Source organism: Pygoscelis adeliae, unplaced genomic scaffold (assembly GCF_000699105.1).
Source record: "Pygoscelis adeliae isolate BGI_AS28 unplaced genomic scaffold, ASM69910v1 Scaffold411, whole genome shotgun sequence".
NCBI lineage: Eukaryota > Metazoa > Chordata > Aves > Sphenisciformes > Spheniscidae > Pygoscelis > Pygoscelis adeliae.
In genome coordinates, this window is record NW_008824111.1 from 883,125 (window position 1) to 908,263 (window position 25,139).

Consider the following 25,139-nt stretch of genomic DNA (forward strand, 5'->3'; position numbering starts at 1 on the left):
CCACCTGTGGACTCCCATCCACTAGCATCTTCACATTGTTGCGGCTGCCGGTCACAGACCCTTTTTTAAAAAAAACCCTAAAGCAAAGCACGCTGCGATTCAGTTGAATTCTGCCCCCATCTGCACAATTCCATCACCAGTACTTCAAAGAAGGGATAAGAGAGGGGACAACATTGTCTTTGCAATAGGGGCACAATCTTTCACTGCAAAAGAGATTCTGCTTTTTTGCCCCGTTTTGGAGCCTTCTCTGTCTCCAGTCTGGCATAAAGGAAGCAAAAGACTCCTACCTGTAATATCTTACTCAGTTGTTGATAAATTACATTACCAAGGGATTTATTTAATCTTCCATGTATTTAGAGATGTTTTCGGCATTTTTTAAAGATTTGTCTTGGGATAAAAGGATTTTAAAAAGTCATAAAACATCTCTCCAACTTGACAATATATATAAAAGAAATCCAGAAAAATCATGCAGTAAAAAGAGAAAAAAATCTAAAACAATCTAAATCACACTTCATAGAAATGTATAGGAGTAGCATCATATACTAATACCTAATGATTCGGACAGTATTTCCAAAGCCCAAAATTCAATTTACAAATATAATGGAACATTCATGCATTAAAACGCTGCCAAGTCTACACACATCTCAAGGATTCTGAATGCTTTCATCAGAGAGCATGTATTATGAAACAGTGAAAGAAACTTTGTATTTGTTCTATCCTAGAAGAAGTAGAGACAAACAAGTTTAACTTCTTTGCAAGCAATTACCAGTTATTGAACTGTAAGCATAGCAAACAATGTCGTTATCAGGAGAATTAAACAGGGAAAAGGCGAAATATTTTTAGGTTGCCAATATTTCAAATTAATCATCATTTGATCTTAGCTTTATTGCAATTACTGCTTTACCTACTACTAATTTTCCTGCCAGCTGGAAAGTACAATTGATTGAAGCTACTGGGGTTTTTTAGATCTCTTAAGTATACCATAATGTAAAGGACATCACAAATATATATTAAAAAGAGCTCTTGCCGACACGCAGCTCTGAACACAGAAATTTCTCCATGATCTAGCATGATTAACCTAATGCTCTCAAGCCACATTTAGAACTTGCGTTACACCGATGCATGTTTTAATTGCACTTTTTGACAGGGTATTTGTTGCTAAGTGAATACTGACATCCTGATCTCCTGAAGATGAGTGGAATGGTTTTCCTGCCAGCAGGCACTTTAAATAGGGTATACAAAAATACACTGTTGTTGCCAAAATCTTTGCATACGTTTCCAAACATTCTTACAGGGAATGTTTTGTTAGACATCCACTTTCTAATTTGGAATAAATATCTCAAATAAAGACACACTTAAACCAATGCATATTTGAAACAACTAAAATATTAGGACTAACATTTCATAACAGAGATTAATACGATATAACCTCTTTCAGAAGGTCATATTGTATAAATCCTACTAATTTAAATGGAAATGTTATCTTTGAACTGATAAACAATTTGGCTTCTGAAACCAGTATACACTGCAGTTAGTATGTAAATTCAGTATAGCATTTACTACTAATGCTTAGCATATGTTTTGAGGCACGTTACCATATAGATACAGCCCAGAAAAATCAGGTTTGAGTGCCTCATTAGCCTAATGTCTGAGAGCATCATACTTGTAGACTGACAGTTGTTTCTGAACTCACCTGAGTATGCCTCATGTATCTCTTCTAAGGAATAAAGATGACTCCTAGTCAGCTGTGGAAAAGCTTGCTTGTCTGCCAGTAGGAATTTTGTAAAGTCATTGTATCTGGGGATGATTTAATATCTAACTTCCCTGAGAAGTTGGCTACCTTCAACCCAGGCTGAATTCACATCCTAAACCAGAAGATGCTGCATCTCAGTCTAGGAAGAGGGGATGGGCCCCAGAACCCAAATATGCTAAAATCACGATTATATGTGTTATTAATAGGATGAAAATCAGGAATGAAAAGCAGCTAAGGAAGTTACCTGGAAGACTATCCTTAGACAGAGGCCACTCAGAGAGTAGAAACAGTCAAAGCTGTGGAACTCTACTGGGTTAGTATTAAAGGATCGTACTTTCATTTTAATTTTTAAAATACATTTTTATGACTCTGCAAGCTCTGTACTACTTTTAAGGAGCTATCAAGTTAAATTATTTTTTACAGGATATGGGTAAAGAGGAGCTAATCAAGATATACAAAGTGCAAGTGCACAATCCATGGTTAAAACACTTATGAACGGAACACAAACGGGAGACAAATAAACCTTTAACGGTCTATAGCATTCTATACTTTCACGTTTCTACTCCACTTGATTTAGACCAGAGAAATGCATCTATTCACATGCAAAGTGCACTAAGTGATAGGCAACTGCAACCTGAGGAGGATGCCTTAATCGCCCCCATCAGTACTGTTTCTTCATTTTCTATAAATGATGAAAATATTGCTTGGAGAGTGTACATCTTGGTCTCCCACTTTCCAGGCATGTGTCATATCACTAAAGTATATCCAGACACACACTTCCTCACATTCCCTCTCTTTTCTTCTCTTGCTGTAAACTAATGAATTATTAATTGTATAACAACAAAACAAAACAAGCTCTAGCAGGCAAGATTTAGCGAACACTGTGCTTGTGTGGTGTCTAGTCCATACTATACCTGGTTTAAATCAGAGACTTTCAGTTTAAAACACCCAGGATAAAAACCGGTCACAAGAATAGTAAATAATCTAAATTAATTAAGTGAGTTTCTCTCCCACACATCACTTTCTTATATTCCTGCAAACAGTTTCAGCTTTGACTAATTTTACTTTACCATTTCTGAATTACTTCATTAGTTAATTCCCAAACAGGTCTTTTAAGGTAGCTGAAAATATATCTCTCAGTATCAAAAAAAGTAAGGATTCTATTTTTACTTTCAGGTCTTGCATTAAGATGTTTTATGCTGTAGCAGCCACACGTAACATTTTCTTAAGTCAACATGGACATTATTAACCTTATCAGCAGACAACTTTTCTTTTCAAAACCATAGACTGCCATGAGACTAAGATGCTCTTCAGCTGCTATTCTTTCTTCAAACCTCTATACCATATTTTATTTTAAAAATGTGCTCCTTCTTAAAATGCAAGTGCACTAATTAATCCAAGTTTATGAAGGGGTAAATTTGGATCCCAAATGTGACTGCAAAGAAATGTGACTTAAGTCAAGTGAGAGCAAGATCAAGTTAGAAGCAGTACCACTTCCACTAGAAGAATCTTCACTCAACTAATAGCACCATAAAATGACATGGCATTAATTTTCTTGTTTCAATGTTGCCAAGCTGTATCCTTCCTCACACATGTACTTTATTCAAGAAACTAAAAATAATATAAGTAATCAACACAGAAAGAAGCAAACATGAAAAGTACGTGGTGGTGAATCAAGTTATTTACACTGAAAGCATTTTATTACTACACAACCTAAAACATGCTGCCCCACCCTCTGTCCTCTTTTTTTTTGCTGCCATTCCTTTTTCTAAATTAATATCTTTCCTCCTTTAAGTATTATTTTAAAACAAAAATTCTCAGAAAATTTCCCCTAAACATTTTTCTGTAATATTGAGTGGAATCTCTCTCTCTCTCTCTCTCTGCATTAGAAAGGGGCTTGCCTATATATCAACAAAAACTTTCCAGTGAGCACTACGGCTTTTAACCAGGAAGAATATTACTGTTACTGGTAGAACATACAGCAGTAGTTCTACCAGAATATATGGTAGTTTTTGCTACTGAACAAAAAAAAAAACTTTACAATGACCAGGGCTTCCCCCACCTCCCCGCTGCTGCCGCCCCCGCCCCCGCCCCCCCTTTCAGTAGCATCTACCCTAGAAATTCTGCTGACCTGAATCCATTAGTTCAGCTTAGTTTCTCAACGAGGACTAAGCCAGTCCAACAACCTGGCTGCTACCTTCTGTCTACCTTATACTGATGCTGGCTTTCCTCTGACCCCCTCAGTGAGACAAGTTCAGCTCTCTACAGTACTCGCTTCTTTTTGCTGGGTTAATTATCAGCCCACTCACTCATCTGAACTCGCTCTCTGAGCTGCCAGAGCCACCTCAGGAACATGCACTTGAAGGGGGAGCAGGAGGAAGGGAAAGGAGGACATGTGCCTTCGGCAGCAGCAGCAATATCTGCATTAGGATGCACAGGCAGCCGCCACGCCACCTCCTGTTTGTCATAGCACCGCTCCCTGCTGATGGCGTGACTGCGTGCCCGGGTCCAGGGCCACCTGCGGCTGGTCACAGCTGCCCCTGCGCTGCTAGAGCAGGACAGAATATGCAAACAAGAGAGGGGTGGGAAGAGAGGGACCGAGCCCACTTCCGTCCACTGGCCCTGGCCCTCTCTGCTCCTTCCTGACCCCAAACTCTTTTGGGGTGGAGAATGCTGAACAGGTGACCACGGGGCTGCGGTGCCACCAATGTGCTCTGGCTGCCAGCACACAGCTCCTGGGGGCACAGCTCCCCCCACTTGCCCACAGGCTGCTTTCTCCTTCCCCAGCACCACCTTGCTCCCTTTCCCTGCTCTCTCAAGCCTCATTGACAGTCTTAAATTGGCTCAGTTGTCTCATGAAACCTCAGCCAGAAGGATATCACAATAAGCTTAACACAACTTTAAACCATGGTGCTGTGCTCTCACGTTCTTGCCATCAACCATGTGGTTTCATTCACCTTCTTTTACTTCATCATTCATCTGATCAGCCTGAGTACAAATTTTTTTTTAGGTAGGTTTTTTTTACTGTAGGAGGCCCACAAAACACTAGTGACAGTAAAATGGAGATGATGTGACCATACAATGGTACTGACCACATTACAGTGAATGTGACTGCAGGTGGTACCACATATTATAGTGGCACCATAGTCTTAGATTGGTTTAAGCTGCTAATGAAATGGTAGCTAAAGAGATCTTTATTACATCTGAAAGACACATAGGCATGTTGGCAAAACTTCTAAGCATAGAAAGTGTAGACTTAAAACAGCAAAATCTGCAGAGCTCAAATTTATTCTTGCTACATCATACCAGAGAAAGCAAAATATGTTCACCTCTGATCCAAGAACAGTGACTTCTAGGAGAAAGATCATCTGAGTTAAGCTATGCTGACTATAAGATACAATATGTGACAAGAAAAGGATAAAAAGGAGAACTGCTTTGATTTAAAATATTTTTTGGGACATGAACATTTAAGAGCTATAATTAACAATATGCTCTTTTGCTAAGGCACCAGTGCATAATTTTTCAACGTAAAAGAAATGCATTTCTCACTCAGAATTGGAGTCAACAAATGGCAATACTTTGGTGAAAGCCAGAAGAGATATAAGCCAAAGGAATTCACACAATACTAATTTCACTTACTTTCTTTGGTCCTGCCTTTCAACTTTGTAACTGAAAGAACTAAGAAAAAGAATAACTGAATTTACATCGAAACTTTATAATGAGCTTATTTCACAGCTGATGAAATAAGCACCACCAATTCTATACATTTCACAAAGGCCAGCATGTTATCACTCAACGTATAAAAGCAAATGAATGTAAGAAAAAGCAGATTCAAGTGATACCGCACTATGAAAGGTAGCTTGTATATCAGCAATCAAAATTATTGCCATGACACAGAAACTGTAAAAGTATTTTTCTTTCCCCGTGTTTCACAGATGCTGGTACAAAGGTAGTGAAAGTTTGTAGTGACTCCCATCACAAGGCAGACAAAACCCATAGATAAGTATCTGTCAAGACAGCAGTTGAAAGGTATAATCTTTCAACTTGTCAGTATTCATGTATGGAAAGAAAAAAAAAAAGGATAAAACACAAAAAGCATATAAATAACCTAGGATTTGTACATTTGATTCTTGTTCTTAAAGAGCAAGAGGGTTGCCTGAAGCTTTTCACTGCTTGTATAAATTGGGAAAATTTGTATGCTGCCACTAAAGGAGCACTTCAGCACCTGATTTTCCTTCTGTCCTGCAAAAAAATTACTTTGCTTTGGAATAAATTTGAATAAATTTGAATACAAATATGATTGTTGGAGGTCTTTGAAAAAGCAGATTTTTTTAGGCAAAACAGAAAGAAGAGGGAATTTTGGTGACGAAATAAATCGGAAAGGACTTCCCAAATAGAGACAGTAGCGAGGGAGACAGGAAAAAAACATATAAGAGATGAGGAATCAGTGTGCAGTTGCGCTAGGTAGAAACAAGATTCCAACAGAAAGCAGCAAGAAAAGAATTTTAAGCATTGGGGAGTTCAAATGCAGGGACAGAATGGGATGAGAGGGCAATCAGTGACCTGAGTGCAGGACAGAGATGTTGAAGGCAAAGAAATGTTTGCAACCAAAGGTGGAAAGGAGCCAGATCTCTACCACTATTACTGGTGCAGCATCTTATTCAATCTGTAACACTAACTGTGCCACCTTTATTATTTTCTTGGAACACTAGCTCATCTTTTACAAAAGAGATTACAAGAGATTACTTATTTCACCATGTAGAGCAAGAGTTTTACCACATGTAACAAAAGTATTACAGTACTTGATGTACATAACACTTCTACTCATCAGGTTCATTCACATCTACCTTTACTCTCAAATCAAAAATATTTTTTCTTTTAAAGTTTCATTTTCTTCTGTAATTAAATTTATCATTTCCTCTCTGAACTGTATATATACACCTAACCTCATTCTTAGATGTTACTTTTCATAGATGTCATCCACCTGCACCTCAATCTCACTGAAATGTACTTCCTTCAACTTAATTATTAATACTCTTCAGCATTAACATTTCCTGGGTTACATTTTCAGTTCAATAGTTTATTTTTTTCTTTTCTTCATCAAAATAGCCCACTGGGGTAGGCACTTGTTCAAAAAGAACAACCAGCAAGAGGCTTGCAGTAGTACATAAGTAATCTCCAGGGGCATTTTACAGCCAAATTTTACAATTTTCTGTTTTAAACTATTCTGTTATAAGCTTTCTACACTGAGCAATTAGCTAGTACTCAGGGTCTTCTCAGTCTCTCTCATATCTTTTGGTACTGTGATGGATTTCACTTTTTTTTTTTTAATTGTTTTTCATCTTTCTATATAGAATAATTCTCTAAGGAACATGGCCTTTTGGTGGCATTTCGTTTCCTCAGCCTGTCTGGTTCAACTACTGCTGAGCTGGCCTGTGATTTTGTTGCTGACTAGGCTATTGATAAGAGTGAGGACTAAGCTGAGAGAGATCCACAGCAAAAGCACTTGTAGAAATAATGAGCCTCCTTGCTCCAGCCTACGCTTTAACTATTACATTTTGGTTCCTCATTCAGTAAAATTCACGTGTGCACATTATTGCCTCAACATCATTACAACTTCATCATTTTTGGTAAGGCGTAAAACTGTGACCTATTAACAATACAATTAATATTAACAGCCAGAAGAGTGATAATTTAGTTTTAAAAAAGGAGAAATATCCCAACATTAGCCAAATCAAAAACAAGCTATAAGTGTTTCTTTTAACAGGAAAAAATGACAGTTAACATCACATTCAGGGCTTCTGCTCGTCACTTACTGAGAAAGAAAGGATGACTCCTACTCCATCCCTTTTCTCTCGAGCTTTAGTGGCAGCCCATGGCTATCAGTGAGAGACTGGAATGAGTACAGAGGTACTCCTGACAGGACAAAAAAAAAAAAACCACTAGGACGTCTGGCTAGTAGGTTTTACTCTTAACCAAACATTAGATTTTCCTCACATCAGATTTGTCAGGACCAGCAGGGAATCGCTGCTTTCCTCTGCAGCACAGCACACTGTCTGTTTCCTAGGATCATTTAGACACTTTCACCTAACAGTCCTGTGCTACAGCTCAGGCTCTAGAATAAAGCTGACTCCTCTCTCTCTTGCCCTCTTCCTGTGACACACAAGCATTTCACAGCATTCTGTATTTCATAGCAAAACTGCATTTGTCACAGGATTACATAGACTGCAAATGTGTGTGGAGGGAGTATCAAAGTACATGTTCTCATCAATTCTTCTGACCACCTTTTTGCAGCCAGACCCTCACTGACTGCTCCTTCTCACCATTCCCACACTTTATCTTACTCAAAACTGCTCCTGCTGGCTCCTTTCACTTCTCTCTAGCTATCCTTGCCTTTATTGACCAAATCACTCTATGTCCCTTTCCCTTCCTTTAGTGGCTCCAGCAGGGAACTCAGTTCAGTAAGCCCGGAAGGATTTTTTAATTTGAGCAGCGTTTGACCCAAGCTGTTTCTTAGGCTCAAATATAGTTTTCATTATGTACTTTTCCATGCTTACAATTTGGAAAGGGAATACCACAGAGAATAAAAGATACAAATAATTTTTTTAAGGGTAAAAAATATAATTTATGAGTACAAATTTGCTAGCGTTAGCATGGAGCTTTCAGGTTGTTAATAATAATACAATCATGTAAAATTGTAAAGGTTAGAAAAATAAAACTGAGTCCCTACCTATCTGTGGTTATTACAGAATACTTGGTACCTCCCACAAGCATGTTACCGTGTCCATACTCTGGACAGATTTATACACCAGCAATTGCATTCTCACTGTGTGACATAACCCTTGTAAAATACCAACTGGAAAAAATAGTTTTTAGACTTTCCCCCTAAAAAAACCCTGTTGTGTCATGTTGTTGATGCAGAATGAATACCTGCATGCCTGAGATGGACTCGTCCAAAGTACATCTGTACTTTACAGTACAAACTTGTACTGTAGGTGAAGGGACAATTAGTACAAAGCCTGCCACATTTAAATTAACATTAACTTACTTGTCTTCTCCCGATAGCTTTTCAATTTGCTGCTGAGTTAGGCCTACAGAAACGACAGCATTTCAGAATTAGAAAAAAAAAGTCAAGGCAGAATAGTGTGTGTGAATAGACAGAACAGAATTTATGCACCTCCAGACATCTAGAATACGTTGCGTGCAAAAACAAAACGCGAAGAGCAATAAGCCATGAGGGAGATTTGGGTGACGTCTACTTGATGTCACTTGGTGGCGCTGTTAGGAATGTTAGCTAGCCAGCTTTTCTATGCTGTAACCACCTTTTCTTACCGTACCATTTTTGCAGGACTAGCATACAACTGAAAAGGAAGGAGGAGGGCACGAAATAGATGAAAAAAAATTAAAATAAAATTAATAAATTAAACCAGCCCTGAACTCCTCCCCAGCAGATGAAAACCTCTTCCAATTCTATTGTTTGATGCAGTGTAGAAACCCCAAACTAAGCCAGGGGAAAGTACTTTATCTTGCAAAAGGAAGAGATCAGACACAACAGTGATCTCAAGCAGGAAAAAATCAGAACGGAAGAAATATGCTTTAAAATAGAGATGCTGTGGTACTGTTGAGTGTAGAGCTGTGGAAGTCCAGAACGTGGAAGGTGCTTTGCAAAGGGCCCTGGAAAAATCTTCAAGGATACTTGGCGTGTATCCAAGTTTTGTGCTGCAAGGACTTTATTAACAAGTGAATAGTATAACTCCAAAGTCAGACCTAAGAACTGAGGATTTTAGAACAGGTGGAAAGATCACCTGCTCACATACTGCCAAAGGCTAGACAGCAGGCTCAGCGGACCCGCTGGCCAACCTGAGATGACATATCCTGTATTTCTGCCATGTGTTCCTAAGGCAGACTGAACTGGTTTTATCTATTTGCTTACAACTAGTATATAGCATCTTTTGACAGTTTTTGCTCTTTCAAGGCAGTAAATTCGCAGAAATTTTTTTTTTTAAATTACTGTGAGAGACCTTTATAATACTACTTCAACGGTTGATTGAGCTGATTAAATCAATTTCTGTGCAATGACTAACCAACAGCTCTCCAAATAATCTGCAGAAATCAGCTAAGGTAGCTTTTGATGCAAAAGCACACAGACTTGGTAGAAGGGTGGGGAGAACCTTGGCAGCACAGCTAATAAATGTAATTATAACGATAGAGGTTCACAAATGGCTTCATTCTACACTGTCACTCACAGCACAACCTGCTATCGCTCACTCCTGCTGCACACAATGACCTTTGTCATGCTTGAGAACACAGCTTCCCACTGTGATTTGACTCTTACTGAGTGGCCAGATGGGGCAGTTTTGCTTCATTATTTGTGTCTGTGAAGTGGAAATGCCAACAGAAAGATTCATTACTGTCAAGATCATCTCTGCAAAGCTCCTCTGATTTATTAGGGCATAAACTGCTGTACTGGCTGTAATGAGACATAAATGTTCTGTAAGGCCTATGAACTCAAGAAGGAAATACACTGCCATCAAGAGGCTATGGGCCTAATTTATTAACAGCTTGTGCCAGTACTGTCACAGAAAATCATACAAGCAGCACAGACTGCAGCAGTTGTAGGAAAAAATGTAACAGATTAGCCAAGGACATCTTTACATAAAATAATTTCTTTCATTTTTCTGAAATTTGTACAGTGCAGACAGGTAAAATGCGATGGAATTGCTGAATACATTAAAATAGTAGCATCTCTCAGATTCTCTTTAATTATTGTTGAGATTACGATCCAGACTGATAAATCATAGGATAAGAAAAATTAAGTCTCAAGTTATCTTGCAGGGAGACAATTCCCTGTCCAATTTCAGAATATTCTAGATTTTTTTAAGCCCTACATTTTGTTAGGCAGTCTGGATTTTCTTACATTTTTATTTGTATCATGGGTCTTGCCTACTTCTGTAATTAATGCAGTACAAGGCTCCTAAAATATTACAACTATTTATGATGACAAACAAGTGTCAAAGAAACACTAAAACCGCTCATTTGTGTCTGCCATGAAGTATATGCATTATTTGAACAGAATACATCAGCTACTTCATCCACATTGAGAGCATGTAAAGAGCACTTCAGCAACCTTATTCAGGAATAATTTAATACTACATTGACAAAGGGCTTCTAGTGTGGCCACAAAGATGCTAGCAAGGCTGCACGTACAGTTTTGCTAGCACTGTTCACAGTTTTGGTTGCTAGCATTCAAAATGGTTCAGCGGCTGTGGTTAAGGTTGACTACAGTCACTAGAGGTGCCGCTTCTGGCATTGTCGCTGAGTGACAATGCAAAAGTTGCTGGATAACTACTGGAAGTGGCATGGCTTTCTCTTGGCAAGTATGTGCTGCACTCAGGAACATGGTGACAGTTGCGTCAAGCTACAAGATCACAAACACCGTTCCAGTGCAAGATGCACTCCCAACCATGACTGGAACCATCCTTTATAGCCCAGCCCTTAGGATTCTATGTTTCTGTTGGTCACTGGTTCCTCAGATAGTTAAAAAAAACAACCAACCAACAACAAAAAACCACCAAATAACAATAACAAAAACCAAAACAACACAAACCAAAAGAAAAAAAAGCTCACACAAAGTTTGCGTAGCACAATTTAAAACTGAGTCCAAATCTGCAACCATAGTCAAGTCTCTTCTGCACTTTCAGAAAGAAGGTAACAAATTATGTTTACATTCAATTAACACACTATAGGATAAATGTAAACATCTAACTATAAATTTACACAGTTTACAGAAAGAATTGTACAAAAGTTCCTTACTGAAATTTCATTAATTTTTCATGTACCTCTTCCAAAATTGAGAGACATACACACAGAGTATAGATCAATTTTTAAAAATTTCCTTTCAAAAATGTTGTTTCAGAAAACTTCTTACAAGAAGTTATGCCTTGGAAGAAACTTCCCTAGTGGGAAATACATCACAATCTGAGCAGTCATACACAGACAATTAAACCTGCATAGCGCTTTTTACTCTTAAAATATCAGCAGAATTAATTAAGAAAATTAAAAGTACAAAGATATCTGCTTATGATGACATGGTAATCTTGTCTATGCTTCTAGTTTAATAATCCAATCTCAGTCGGGGGGCAAGTACACTTTGTACTGACACAGCTCCTGTGAGTAGCTCTGGGTCTTGTAGATACTGTAGTGCTGTTAGCACTTGATTAAATATTAATGTGGGAATGAACACCAGGTTCTTTTGCCACTCAACAACCCATTAATAAGTCACTCTAGAGAAAGGAGGAAAAGGCACATGTTTTGTTGAGCCAATTTCTTTTGGGAAGGCTAAATCCATACATTAGTAGAAAAAAAAAAATAGTTCATTAGTAGTGTTTTTAACATACCTATATGGCTTGCTTTCCATTACTATTCCCTTATGGCTATTAAATGTTCTGACATTTAAAAAGCAGCAAACTAAACCATAACTAAACCAGGCATTTACTCATCTATTTCTCACTCAATGATGGAAAGTTATCTAGATTGTTTTCTGCAAATCTGTGTATTATTTCACAGTTTACTATCTCTTTAAAGGTGTATCCTATGAAAAGTGATCTTAATATAAAAATACAGAACATAACAACATTGAATGCTGAAATAGTTATTAAATTTCCTTCTGACTCGACTTTCTGTTCATTTCTAGGGATTTAATAGAGAATATGTCTTTTCAAAATGCTTTTTCACTGATACACTGCATCATACATGTTTCTTGGACAGATAATATGGCATCAACAGTTCAGTGCAAATGCGAGAAAATTACCAATTTGCCCTATAAGTAAAAAGAAATGGTTTGTTTTTAAAAGCTAAAAATAACCTTAATTGAGTCTCTTCTCCACGAGGTGAAATGAAAATTTAAGAATCAACATTTTAGTTTTTAACTCAGTTTTACACTGAAGTTCAGCCCTATTTTAGGGTCATGGCTTCCCAGAGGGAACACTAGTGAGCATTTATCTTCAGAGATACCAAAGCTTTCCAGTGCCCATTGCAGCAGAGAAGGAACAATTGCCATGAAACTCCTCCAAAATTTATAGTCAACTACTCTCCTTCCCAGGATATTTTGGAGTACTGTGCACCTGTATAATTAGAGATGGAGCAGTTGCGGTAACAATCTTGTGCAGAATTTATACAAAAAGGGCCAATAATGTTAGGCTTGTATGAATGTAGTAAGAGATCTTAACCTCACCAGGATGTGAAGCCCATCTGCCATTTTCCTCCTCCTGTCTCCACACAAATATAGTTCAAGCAAGACCATATTGTCACCTTCCACCATTAACATCCACCAGGAAAACCCTCTCAGAAATAAAACAAAACAACAACATGACAAAACTTTAAAAATGCATGAAAGATGGCAACATTGCCATCCCTTAGAGGCTGAGGTCAAGTTCTGCTCCCCGCCCCCCCCCCCCCCCCCCCCCCGACAATACGAGCACTTGCCTGCTGTATTCCTCTCCTTTTCCTGACGGTCCCTGGCGGTTTACGTCATGTAGAGACCCTGTCCACCCCTGCTAAGCAGTTAGTCTTAAAGGTAATACTTTGTAGTTATGGAAGTGAGTATCTGGCACAGAAGAGCATATCTAAAAGTTGCTCTGGCACAGAGTTCCCTAGATGGATTGAGGAGACTGATGGAGGGATTCACATTTTTAAGAAAGGAATTTGCTAATTCCCTTAAAGGTTCAGTATTTGTCAACTGAGAAGTTTGTTCTGGCTGGTTGGCAATGATTACTGACTGTCATCTCCTTGCCTGGGAGAAGAGACACCATTCTGAGCAACCTTTGTGAAGGCTGTGAAGGGGACGGGGGAGAAGACATTCCCTACATCCTTGCTGCTATGCGACCAAAAATGGACTGACCTCAGTCTAGTCATGTCTACTAACATGGGGAAAGTATGTGAGGATTTTATTATGGACCAAACTAAGATTTTGAAAATTATGTTTATTATTTCCTATTGCTAATGCAAGCAGAGCACAGTCAAAGACTTGTTTTTGAGTTTCACCTTTGAACACGACTGAGTATCATATATAACACTGTTACAACCATAGAGAAAAACCCACCGATTATATTGATCTAGTAGCTTATTAGATGTCACTCTTGCTGCACGCAAATGTAGAGCCAAGTGCATTTTTCTGGCTGAAATTGCACAAACATGACGTACCACAAAGGCATCCTCAAATGTCTGGCTCATTGCTAGTTTCCATACATGACCTTTTAAGGAGAATTTAGGTCAGCCTAAATAAAACAGTTTGTTTCAAAATGCGGTGCCATATGTCAAAGTGTTCTTAGTCAGCCAGTATAGTTTTTAGCCAAAAATTCTGTATTATCAGATACGGTGCTAAAATCTCTGTACTCACAATTTTCTCATGCTGTTTGTGTACACATTTGAATATTTTGCACAAATTTGGTTTTGGTTGCTTAAATGAATCAAAATATTCAAAAAATACTATCATAGTTATTAGAATCATATTGATATCACTGTTTGTTAAAATCACTATTAAGTAATACTGCTAAGTTTCCATTATGCTTTTTATGGACTAAGTTCTGTCACCTTTTTTTTTTTAAATTCTAAACAGTTCTGTTTGCTATACAGATATTGTGGGTACTACTCATCACGAAATCCATGATAAGTCAGGGACATAGTCCCAAAATAGGAGAGAACTCCCATTTTGACAGGATTGTACTGAATAACACCCAAGAAGGTGTCATAAACTACCTCTAGCTAAGAAAAGAAAACTTACTTCACAAGGCAGCTAACTGGTTCCTTTGTCTTGGCAAATATTCCCCCTTGTGTAGGAGACAAAGAGAGAAGGAAACTCCTACTGGTCTCTTACGTGGAGCTATTTTCTAAAGAAATTCTTCTAGCAGAGTGGAACACGACAGTATTGTTATACTGATCAAATCTCAGGCAGCGTGTGCTGCCCACATGCCAGACTTCCAGGGACAGCACGACTGAGAGCACAGATTTCCTGGTAAAACAAGGTAAACCCAGCTAGGATACTGGATGTCCCAAATATAGACCCAGCAGAGACAGAAACACTGTACTAAAGAAGTCTGAACTCCTCTCATGAGTAGTCGCCATCAAAGCTATGAAGAGAGATTTTTAGATCCTCATTAATCCCTGCCTGCCACACAATGGCATGATGCTGCCACTGGCTATGTTCCCACCACTGCACAGAACAAACGCCAAGTAGTGCTGACGCTAGGAGAAGTGGAGGAATGAGGGGAAAATAAGTTGGTCTCAGTAAAAATTCATATTCATTTCTGAATGGTGGGCTGATTATGCCTTTTCAGTAGAATATAAACCATAGGATCAGACTCAAATTGTACGCAAGAAAACAATGGGAATCTCAGACTATCCATACTCTCTAGCCACATTCTGTTGTCCCCACTTAAAATTGCCAGCAGTACAACTGCAAAAACGCTACCCTGATGGTGCTCCCACAGACTGGTGACTGACGAGGGACTCTTTTTCAATTACAAGTGACAAGAAATGGATGGATAGAAAGATAATCTAACCATAGCCATTTTTGCACACTGGATGAAATTAATCTTCCATGAATTTTTGTGCCTACAGAACTTGATAGTGTGACTATTTGATGAAAACTCACCCCCTGAATGTGACGTAAACTTTGCCAAAGCAAATGTTTACAGTTTTCACCCATCTCTACCACAGATGTTTCAGTATTTAGACAAAACTCTCATTTTATGGAAAATTCAGCCATTTCATTTTCACAGTGAGAGGAAAACTAATAAATGTACCCAGTTAATTTCACTCTTGGAGATTAAGTTAATAGAGTAGATGAACTGCCTAGGGATTTTTCCGTTTGTTTGTAAAAAATTGAAAACAACTGCACACCGACTGCAGGGCAACTGCAACAGTAATTTTCAGGCTGGTAGGTGTTTGTAGATACTGCAAAATCTGGGGAAAGCAGGCACACCTCAAAAGAGGCGGACTGGAATCCTGAATAAGTGACATGCTGCAACTAACCTATAACCCAGCATTATGTGATGAGTACTTCATGTGTCTGGGAGCATAAGGCACATTGGAAAGGGAGGTCGGCTGCAGCCCCAAATTTTATAATCAGTTTGTCGGAAATCATATTCAGTGGCGACACCCGTCCACAGCTTGGCAACACCCTTCTTCCAGGCTTGCGCATATTGGTAATTCACCACTCGCTGTAGCCAGCCTCCCATGCAATACCACAGAAGACTTTTTCCCAGAAGGAAAGAAATCTGTGTAAAACAGTCTGAGAAATCCCCTTTTGATTCCTATTTCATTTACTTCCTCTTACATCCTTCCCTCTCCTATTCTTTCCATTATCCCTTTTCCTTGTAATTTTGGGCATGATTTTTTACTCTTGAGAAGTCTACTAGGCAGATGGATCTAGAAAATAACAGAAGTTAACTTTCAGATGGTCTTCCATAACTTACAGTATGTTGCACTTATTCCTTTTTTGGAATATTCTTCGCCGTTTTACTTATCTCTTTTATTATTAAATCAACTAAAAACCACAGAGACAGACCATAACTGATACTACCTTGGACATTATTAAAAAATTAAAAATTCTCCTTCATCAGAGGCTGAAAAACAGAACCATGTGATAGCAAATTCTTGGAATAACTACTGTATTTCACAATTCCATCATATTTCGTTCTTACCAAGAGGAAAGCCCAGGAGCTTGCCTAGCACATATGTCTGTTGTCTCCATTCATGCACACTTCCAAATTTTTCTTTAGGCTTCTTGACAACAGAGAGCAGTCATCTTTCTGAGGGTGTTTGTGGCAATGTTTTTCCTCAAACAAGGATAACCTGTTTCTATTTATTTTTAAAATAGGTGAAGTGAACATAAAAATGTTACCAGTTGTTGTTGAACATTTCCAGATCCTATTGAAACATAAGAGATACGGAAGTTGACTGTACCATTTGCAAGACACACAGTTTTCCACAAAAACAAACCCTAAGTGGTTTCTGTCTTGAAATGTCCAGAAAAGCCAGAATTAAAAAACAAATTCCTATTTTGTACCCAGTAGACTTCTCTCTCTCTTTATCTCTCTCGATATACATACATAAAAATACACAAAATGATTGGGTTAAACAAAGGTATGCTTCTGATATCTCCTCCTCAAAAAAAGGCCTGTTCCAAGTGTCATAGGCTCTATAGGTGTTCTATTTTATGAACCTCAATATAACACAAATTTCAAAACGTTTTATAAGTAAGTATTTACAGCTGCTTCTATTTCCATAATGGCATGCTGAACAGCAGCCATTGGGATATACACTTTACTACTACAATGGATTTTAAAGCCTTCTTCAATAACGAGTCCCAGATGATTCAAAATCCTACATGTTTTTTCAAGATATGAATGTCTAATGACATAAGATGGCAGAATAAGGCCTTCTGTTTTCCAACAATGCACTAAAACCTCAACTTCAGTGTTAAAATCCAGCAAAAAGGTTTCAAGAACTCATAAGGAGAAACCTCTGTGACTGAGCTTAAATCTTAACAAAGTCAGTGCACAAGTGTTATCCCACAGAAACAGAACATATTTATTCAGATGTGCAAATCTCATTCTGTCAGTTTTGCACAGACAATTACGGTAAGGGTAGTAGAGAGGATTATGAGATGATGGCATTTAGAACCTCATAGAGAAGAACAGGTTTTTATCAGTTTTGCAGCAGATGTCTGCACGTGGGAATGGAACACAAAAGTTAAGTCTACAGAGACTTCCATGTTTTTCAGAAGTCTCAGAATGTAGTTAATGCTGTTATGCCAGTTTAGAAAAAATAGGTATAAATATAGCGAGATAAACAAACAGTGCACTCTAAATGGGTATTCTATAAAATGCAGAACCACTAACACAGTTAAAGATTCAACCACTCAAAGAATCAGCAGACCCACAACAGAGTTCTAAAGATGGAATTGTTTGGATAACTTGTTTAGTTCTTAATTCAGTAAAGCACTTTAATGTATGCCTGAATCCATTGCTTTGGTTAGCAGAGATGTAATAATTCACATATGTAAGCGCTTTGCTGAAATGAATACTAAACTACACATATATGATCCCCTACATGTAATGAATCTTCCGTACTGTCTTGATATATGTGCATGTATTGTGGGATTGTTCTATAGCCAGACACCACGAAGGATAACAGAGGTACTCTGGGAAAATGGTATATATGAATAATAATTTCATATAAACAATGTCTGTTATACTTCCAAACCAGCAGAATTTGGCCTCTCAGAGCAAAATGAGCAAGAAATACCATTTACTATATGTAATGGGATGCCAGCAAGAGAATACTATACCAAACATTTAACTTCCTCCCTTTGTAACATTCCCTTTCCAAACATCTCTTGAGATTTGATATTTAAACATGCAATTTACCAACCTTCTCAACTTAATGTAAATATCCAACAGAAGTTAACTTAAAGCCTCAGTATGTAACGAAACAACACACTGGCTTATTTTAATTCAGTGAGAGTTATATAAAATAGAAGTATATGAAGATGTCATTAAAGGAAAAGTGATACAGGAACGAACTAAGAATGGATCATACAAACTAGGTAGAAATATAGTTCAGTTCTCAGATGAAAATGTCTGAAAACAGTTACTCTTTGTGCTGGTCTATAGTTTTCCAAGGTACTTACCAATTACTTACAGGCTACTGGAACTGCCATACCTCATCGGACTAGCAATGAATCTGACCTAGTGGTTAGGAAAAGACGCAATAACCCATTTTCCTATTTAAGCCTCACCATTGCACTGTCTCCTCTACTCCTATTACCACATGTAACTGTGAACATTCTTGTTAGTGATAAAAAGATCTTTAATCCTATTAATGCTTGTCCACTAGATAATATTGTGTTTGATTCAAGCTTAACCTTGCATTTAAAAAAAAAAATTAGAAAATTGAAATTTTATTGCTGTATATTCTAAAAGCTATAACAGAGGCCTAAAACACCATAAGGACAGCTTTTTAAAGCTTACTCCAAAATACATATGAAGTTTTCACTCTTCCCTGTCTGCAGAATCAGTGAAAAATTTTCACTTAGTATCCTGTGCTCTACAGAACAGAAAGTAGCTATAAAGCAAGCAGGCTTGTAGATCTATTATAGCCTTCTTATTTCAGGCTATAGGTGAAGGAAGCAGAGATGACTGAGCATAACCCTAGTTTTGTCTCTTTCACCAACTTATTTTTCACCAAGGCTCTCCTCTGCAATGCAACCTTTAATATAGATTCAGATAATTTCAGCTGCTTCCAGAAGCCAAACTTTAAACAGGTAATTTAGGAAGACATTCAGTCCAACATAATCTTCAGGTTTTTTTACTATCTGTACTTTTTTTTTTATTATTAGTCCAAATTAATTAATTGGAATACTATGTTATCTCTTTATTGTCAAATGCAACCAAATGGGTTTCATATATGTACCTATGGTCACCTTCTTGCTGGTGGGTTACTCACAATTAACAATATGCATTTTTGATATCTTACAGAGACTGTAGATACTCATCTAAAATAGAACAGCTCTGACAGCCTTCAACACCTCTTTTCTGCCTGTCGTGTTTAAGTAAGAAGATTCATACATTATAAAGAGAAGTAGTTAAAAACAAGCAGACTATGAACTGTATCCTGGCTTTTAGTATAATTGCAGTATTGTTCAGTTTAAACCACACAAACTAAAACACAGTTTTTATCACGCTGTTGAAGAACTTCAAGAAATAAATAATCTCACTATTTCCTTAAGTGGATGACATAATTCTTCACAGAAAACACCACCTCAAGAATAGACATAGTCCACAGAATGAAATGGGCATATTTGTGCCATTACTATGCCTACTTTAACTGTCTTGCTTCCAGCATAACAACTCCACAAAAATAATTTTTAAAAAAAATTAAGACCTTACAGCACTTCAAATACCAGGTCAGGTTTTATTATGTTCATTTTGTGGATTAGTAAACAGAATCCATAAGATATCAGGTTCTTATTATGATATTTACTTTACAGTACTTTGGTCCCTCTTGTTAATAATGGCTTTCAGCCACATATTTAAGTGATATGGAGCTGACATCAGATGCAAATAGTGATTACTTGTAGTCATCTAGGCATGTTTTATGTATACATTTTCTCTCAAGTTTTGGAACTCTTTACGTCTACATACACTACATAAAAATTAACAACTTTTTTACAAGCAAAAGTAATGATTTTTGTGTTATTGATACTCATGAGTTCCCAAAAAGTACTTTGGACAACTCTTTCAGATTGTGGATTATTCTCCATTTTGACTGTCCATTGTTTATAAGGTACTCTGTATGACTCATAATTAACTTACTTTTGTATCTATTTCTGATTACATGACAAACATTAACAGGGTAATGGCACTTTGGATATACATTTACATTGTGTGTAAATGATCATCCCAACTAAAATTCTTAAAACATTCAGAAAGCATTAGCCACTATATGATTCTAGCCAACCATATAACTCTGTATATGAGAAGCAGTAATCCTTCCTCTGGCAATCCACATATACCCTGAGGATAAGATTCAATTACCCTTATCTTCACAAAAAAACATCTCCCCACTTTTTGGTTTTAAGCACTGCAGAAAAAGTTTCTTCATGGCAAATTAAATTGACATTGACCTAGAAAAGAATTGTTAACTACTTTGAGTGTCGTATTAAAGAATACAAGTAGAAATACTAGCAACCAATTCGTAGACAGCATTCTGGTAGTTCTGACCAAAAAAAAAAAAAAGAAAAAAGAAAGGAAAAAAAAAAAGGCATTCGCTGAAACAGAAACCTACCTGCCTCTTTTTCTTTTTAAAAGGGAGAATAATGCAGAAGAAAATAATCTTTTTTAAAACTTTTTGTTTTTAAAAAAATATTGCAGATGGGGCAGGAAACTAGGACTACAGCATTTCTGTGAGGAGTTGTTTTTCTTCATCCCCAACTTTATCTTGATAAAGTTCTTTATCAAGAACTTTTGTTTGATCTCATACCCCATCTTTCATCATACTGCAGGGGTGCCTAAAAAGATAGCTAATTAACATAAGCTTGTCATAGCTTGAAAGGCCTGTAAAGTGTCTGGACCTTCTTTTGTTCTTGAGATAACCAGTAATAAAGCATACGGTTTGTGTAGCAGTAATAACATCCGCCTCTAAAAAGACGGAAGTACTTCAGAAAAAAAATCAATTTAATAACATCCAGATAACATTGTACAAGAGACATTCAATTTGCTGTACTAATGTTCCATGTTGCCAACATCAGCAGGTTCCTAAGCTACAGAGACTTGGTTAAAAATCTGCAGAAAGGTTTGTAACCTTGTGGATAGCAGACATGAAGAAAAAGATGATTTGTCACCAATGCAATGCCACAATGCAGCTACCCATTTTTCTTGCAGCCTGTTTTCACAGCATCCACTTGATTTCATGTTTCTCTTTAGGATAGTTTTCAGACAAAGGAAACGAAAGCATGTCATGTTTTCATCTTCCTTTGTTAAAGGAGGGTAAAGAAAGCATTCTTTCCTGTCCTATGGCAGAATCTAAATGTTTGGGGAATTTTACATATACCCAAAGCTCAGACTTTCATTTCATATACAGCAGTTGAAGCCAATAGATTGTTGGTTGTCTTTAAACTAAATAGATTTTTAGTAAAAAAAATAAAATGCAGAAATATTAAAGTTAAATATTTATTTCACAGATCTCTAATATAAATGAGCAGATTGAAATAAAGTTCTTCAGTGACCAAGTGACCAGTAGACACCAATAATGACCAAGTATTTTCTTAAGTATTTAAGAAAGCATAACGCCATAATAATAAATGCACTATAAATATTGATCCTGTAAAAGTATGCATTAAAGTCCCACATAGCTAAGGAGTTATCAACTGATTATTATTGTCTGCAAATATAGTATATTATTATGAAATCAAATCTAAATCCAGCACATTTTGAGGTGCTAATCTCTGGATCCAATTATAATTTTAAATATCGTATATAGACCCAGAGAACTTCCAGACTGTGAAATTTTTCATATAAAACAGATGCAAAAGCAGGTATAAAGACTTAAAAGTCATGGAACTATTTATCTTGTAATTTCAACAGTTCTTTTCAGACATAGGCAGCATTAGCTGTTAGGTCTTTCTGCATCATAATAATTTAGCAGTAGGAATAAAGATGTTATTGCAGTAATTCTTTATATTCACCCTACTTGAAGTCTTAGCACTGACAGAAACCATCTTAAATCTCTGCCTTGTTGTAATGGTTCATAAGCAGAAGGAAAATATTTCTCTCCCATACAAAATGAACTCTCCCGAGAGCCCTCAGAATAATAGGAGACAGACAGATGAAGTTCTGTTCCCTGTTACTTGCCCAGGAAGTGAAAGGCTGCAGAATAATGAATAAGGTAACTGAATGTGGGGGTACTTTTAACTCAGATTTAAAAAAAAAAAAAAAGGCAAGCATTAATTCTAGAGTACATTCACCCTTCCTTCTTATCAGCAGAGACAAAATTCAGGAGGGACTCCTGGCCTGTCTAGCTGGATTTGATTCTTGAAAATCAGGAAATTTTAGGCAGGATTTTGGTTTCCATTTCACTTTACTAAGTAGAGAGAGATTATTGCTTCTGGTTTTGCATATATTTACCATAGCACATAGCTATTTCAGATAATTATGAAAGCTTTTCAGGATCAAAGGACAAACCCGAAGGGAAGGATATAGTTCAATTGATCCAATGATTCTTTTGCTTTCTTTTCCAGATTCTGCATGTGGTACAATATCACCAAGTGAAGAGCTCTCAGGCTAAGGGAGCAGAACATCCATTTCTGGATGTTGCAAGTCACAACAGCTCACAAAGATGCTATCTGCCTTGACCACTTGTAAGTGCTGCATCAACGCATATGAAAAAGAAATACTAGAAGACTGTATCCAAACTGAAATTTCACAAAAATATTTGCTTATATACTTCAATTATGTACCTATTTCCCCTTGATCTCAATGGGATTTTAGACTTTGCCCTGAATCACGGTCATAGAAGAAATGCTTTGGGGCTTCTCCAAAACAATGAGACGGGCTTTATAGAAGTATAGAACTTGATAGCCACATAAAAACAATGGGTAAAAGGAGGAGGGAAAAAGATCCATGCTGCAAAATATGCAGGCAGCTTGGTCATTTTAACCAGTGGAGAAAAAGGATCGTCAGACTTCATGGAGTTGCTGGTGAGTCACTAGGGTTTTGAAGTGTTTCCTCATGCATTTATACAGAAGGATTTACTATATTATTTTCCTTTGCAATGTCACAACATACTGAGAACAGTCTTGCTATACTTAAAATGTCAAACTATGTTAAATATTATTTAAATAGATAATTTCTGTTCCAAGCTTATTAATTTTCAGTTAGTGACTAAAATGGCTTTCAACAGAGAGCATGACAGGGCTTGAAGCTCTGATAATATCTCTGATCTCATTGTAATTTCATTTGTAGACATGCTATAGCATTTCAGAAACATTTACAAGGTTAATCTTCCTGAAATTTTCCAATAGAGAGGAAGTAGGATTGTGTTATTTAAGAAGAGACAATTAGTGGTACAACTTTCTGGGAGCAAACGTGAAGGGCTATCTTTTCCTGTAATCTTGTCCGTTTGCCTGCCTCCCCCCACCCCACAACAACAATGTCTTTTCATGCTTTTAAATTAGAATAAGGTGCTTAGTGAAATAGCTAAGTGCAGTATTTTGCTTGGTTTCTAATAGTGCATTTGGATATAATAGTAGAAGCAATAATATACAGTAAAAGCATGAGACTCTGTTCCAACTGACATCAAAAAGATGTTTTGAGACTTAAAGGCTTTCTCCTGAAATAGGACATCTTAAAACAAAAAAAAGTATTGCAACTATATCATAGTTGTAATTGTAAACAAACACTTTCTTGGTACTATTCTTTTTAAATAATTATTTCTGCTACATGGTGAAAACCTGGGCTTTTATATGACAGTGTAGATGGACGTACTCTTGCAGATTAATTGTTCTCTTTGTGGTACTTCATGTGGCAGAGCTGTCATGAATGAATCACAGAAACTTGAAAATACTGAACATAAGTTTCATGAATGAGAAAAATTATGTACGTAGCATAAACTCATTTATAACATGTGAGAATCTAGCTCCTTAAGGTGCAAGATTGCATGTATGGACTCATAAAAAAAAATGAAATAGACACTAACAACTTAGAGCCTTAGTCATACAAATAAAACACAGTGTGTTATAAAAACAGCATCTACTAGATTTACATTTTAAGTAGCAGAAGATATTAAGAAAACATGGGCTAGTGGGTTTTTTTGGTGAGGGAGATAGGCACTCATAAAATAAACAGTAAAATCAAAGTGTTCCTTCTTTCAAGGAAACAGTCCAGAAGACAATTTTAAATAGTCTTTTGATGGTCATAATTCTCTAGCTCACACACAGAATCAGGCTAATATCCCCCCAAAAAACTCAATTACTTAATTTAAGCTACGTTGGGTATTTAATTGGAGCCATGTTATTCCATTTCAAAATTATTGCAGCACAATTTTTATTTAATACATTATCAGAAAGAAGCAGCTTTTTAATCAGTTGTCAGGCAGAATACATCTACAATGATATGTAATAAAGTGCTTTTATCGCTGTTTACATGGTGTCTTTTTTAAAAAAGACTATCTTTTGCAAAGATATAGATGGCTTGGAAAAAAGAAAATATTAATTGTTATTTACACAGTGCCAGTATGTTTTCACTCTCCATTTTTAGGGATTGTCACTGACAAATGGGCAAAGCCTTCACAGTTATATGAAGAATTTGTTCCTTTCTATAAGAAAACAAGATGTCTCTGCTGCATTTTGTGGTGGGTTGACCCTGGCTTGATGTCAGGTGCCCACCAAAGCCACTCTATATCACTCTCCCTCCTCAGCTGGACAGGGGAGAGAAAATATAATGAAAGGCTTGTGGGTCGAGATGAGGACAGGGAGATCACTGAGCAATTATCATCACGGGCAAAACAGACTCAAATTGGGGAAAAGTTAATTTAATTTATTACTAATCAAATCAGAGTAGGATAATGAGAAATAAAACCCAAATCTTAAAACACCTTCCTCCCACCCCTTAACTTTACTGCCGAGTTCTCCGTCTCCTCCCCCCACAGCGGCGCAGGGGGACGGGGAATGGGGGTTGTGGTCAGTTCCTCACACATTGTCTCTGCCGCTCCTTCCTCCTCAGGGGGAGGACTCCTCACACTCTTCCCCCTGCTCCAGCGTGGGGTCCCTCCCACGGGAGACAGTCCTCCAGGAACTTCTCCAACGTGAGTCCTTCCCATGGGCTAC

At 37.3% G+C, this 25,139-nt stretch overlaps 1 protein-coding gene across 1 annotated transcript in view; it reads right to left on the minus strand.

Annotated features, from left to right (window-relative positions):
* CACNA2D3 (calcium channel, voltage-dependent, alpha 2/delta subunit 3) overlaps window positions 1–25,139 on the minus strand; it is a 481,287-nt gene that overhangs the window by 209,369 nt on the left and 246,779 nt on the right. Inside the window, exon 12 of the mRNA XM_009334218.1 lies at window positions 22,578–22,590. Within this exon, the coding sequence (XP_009332493.1) occupies window positions 22,578–22,590 (13 nt within the window). The remainder of the gene's footprint in view (window positions 1–22,577; window positions 22,591–25,139) is intronic.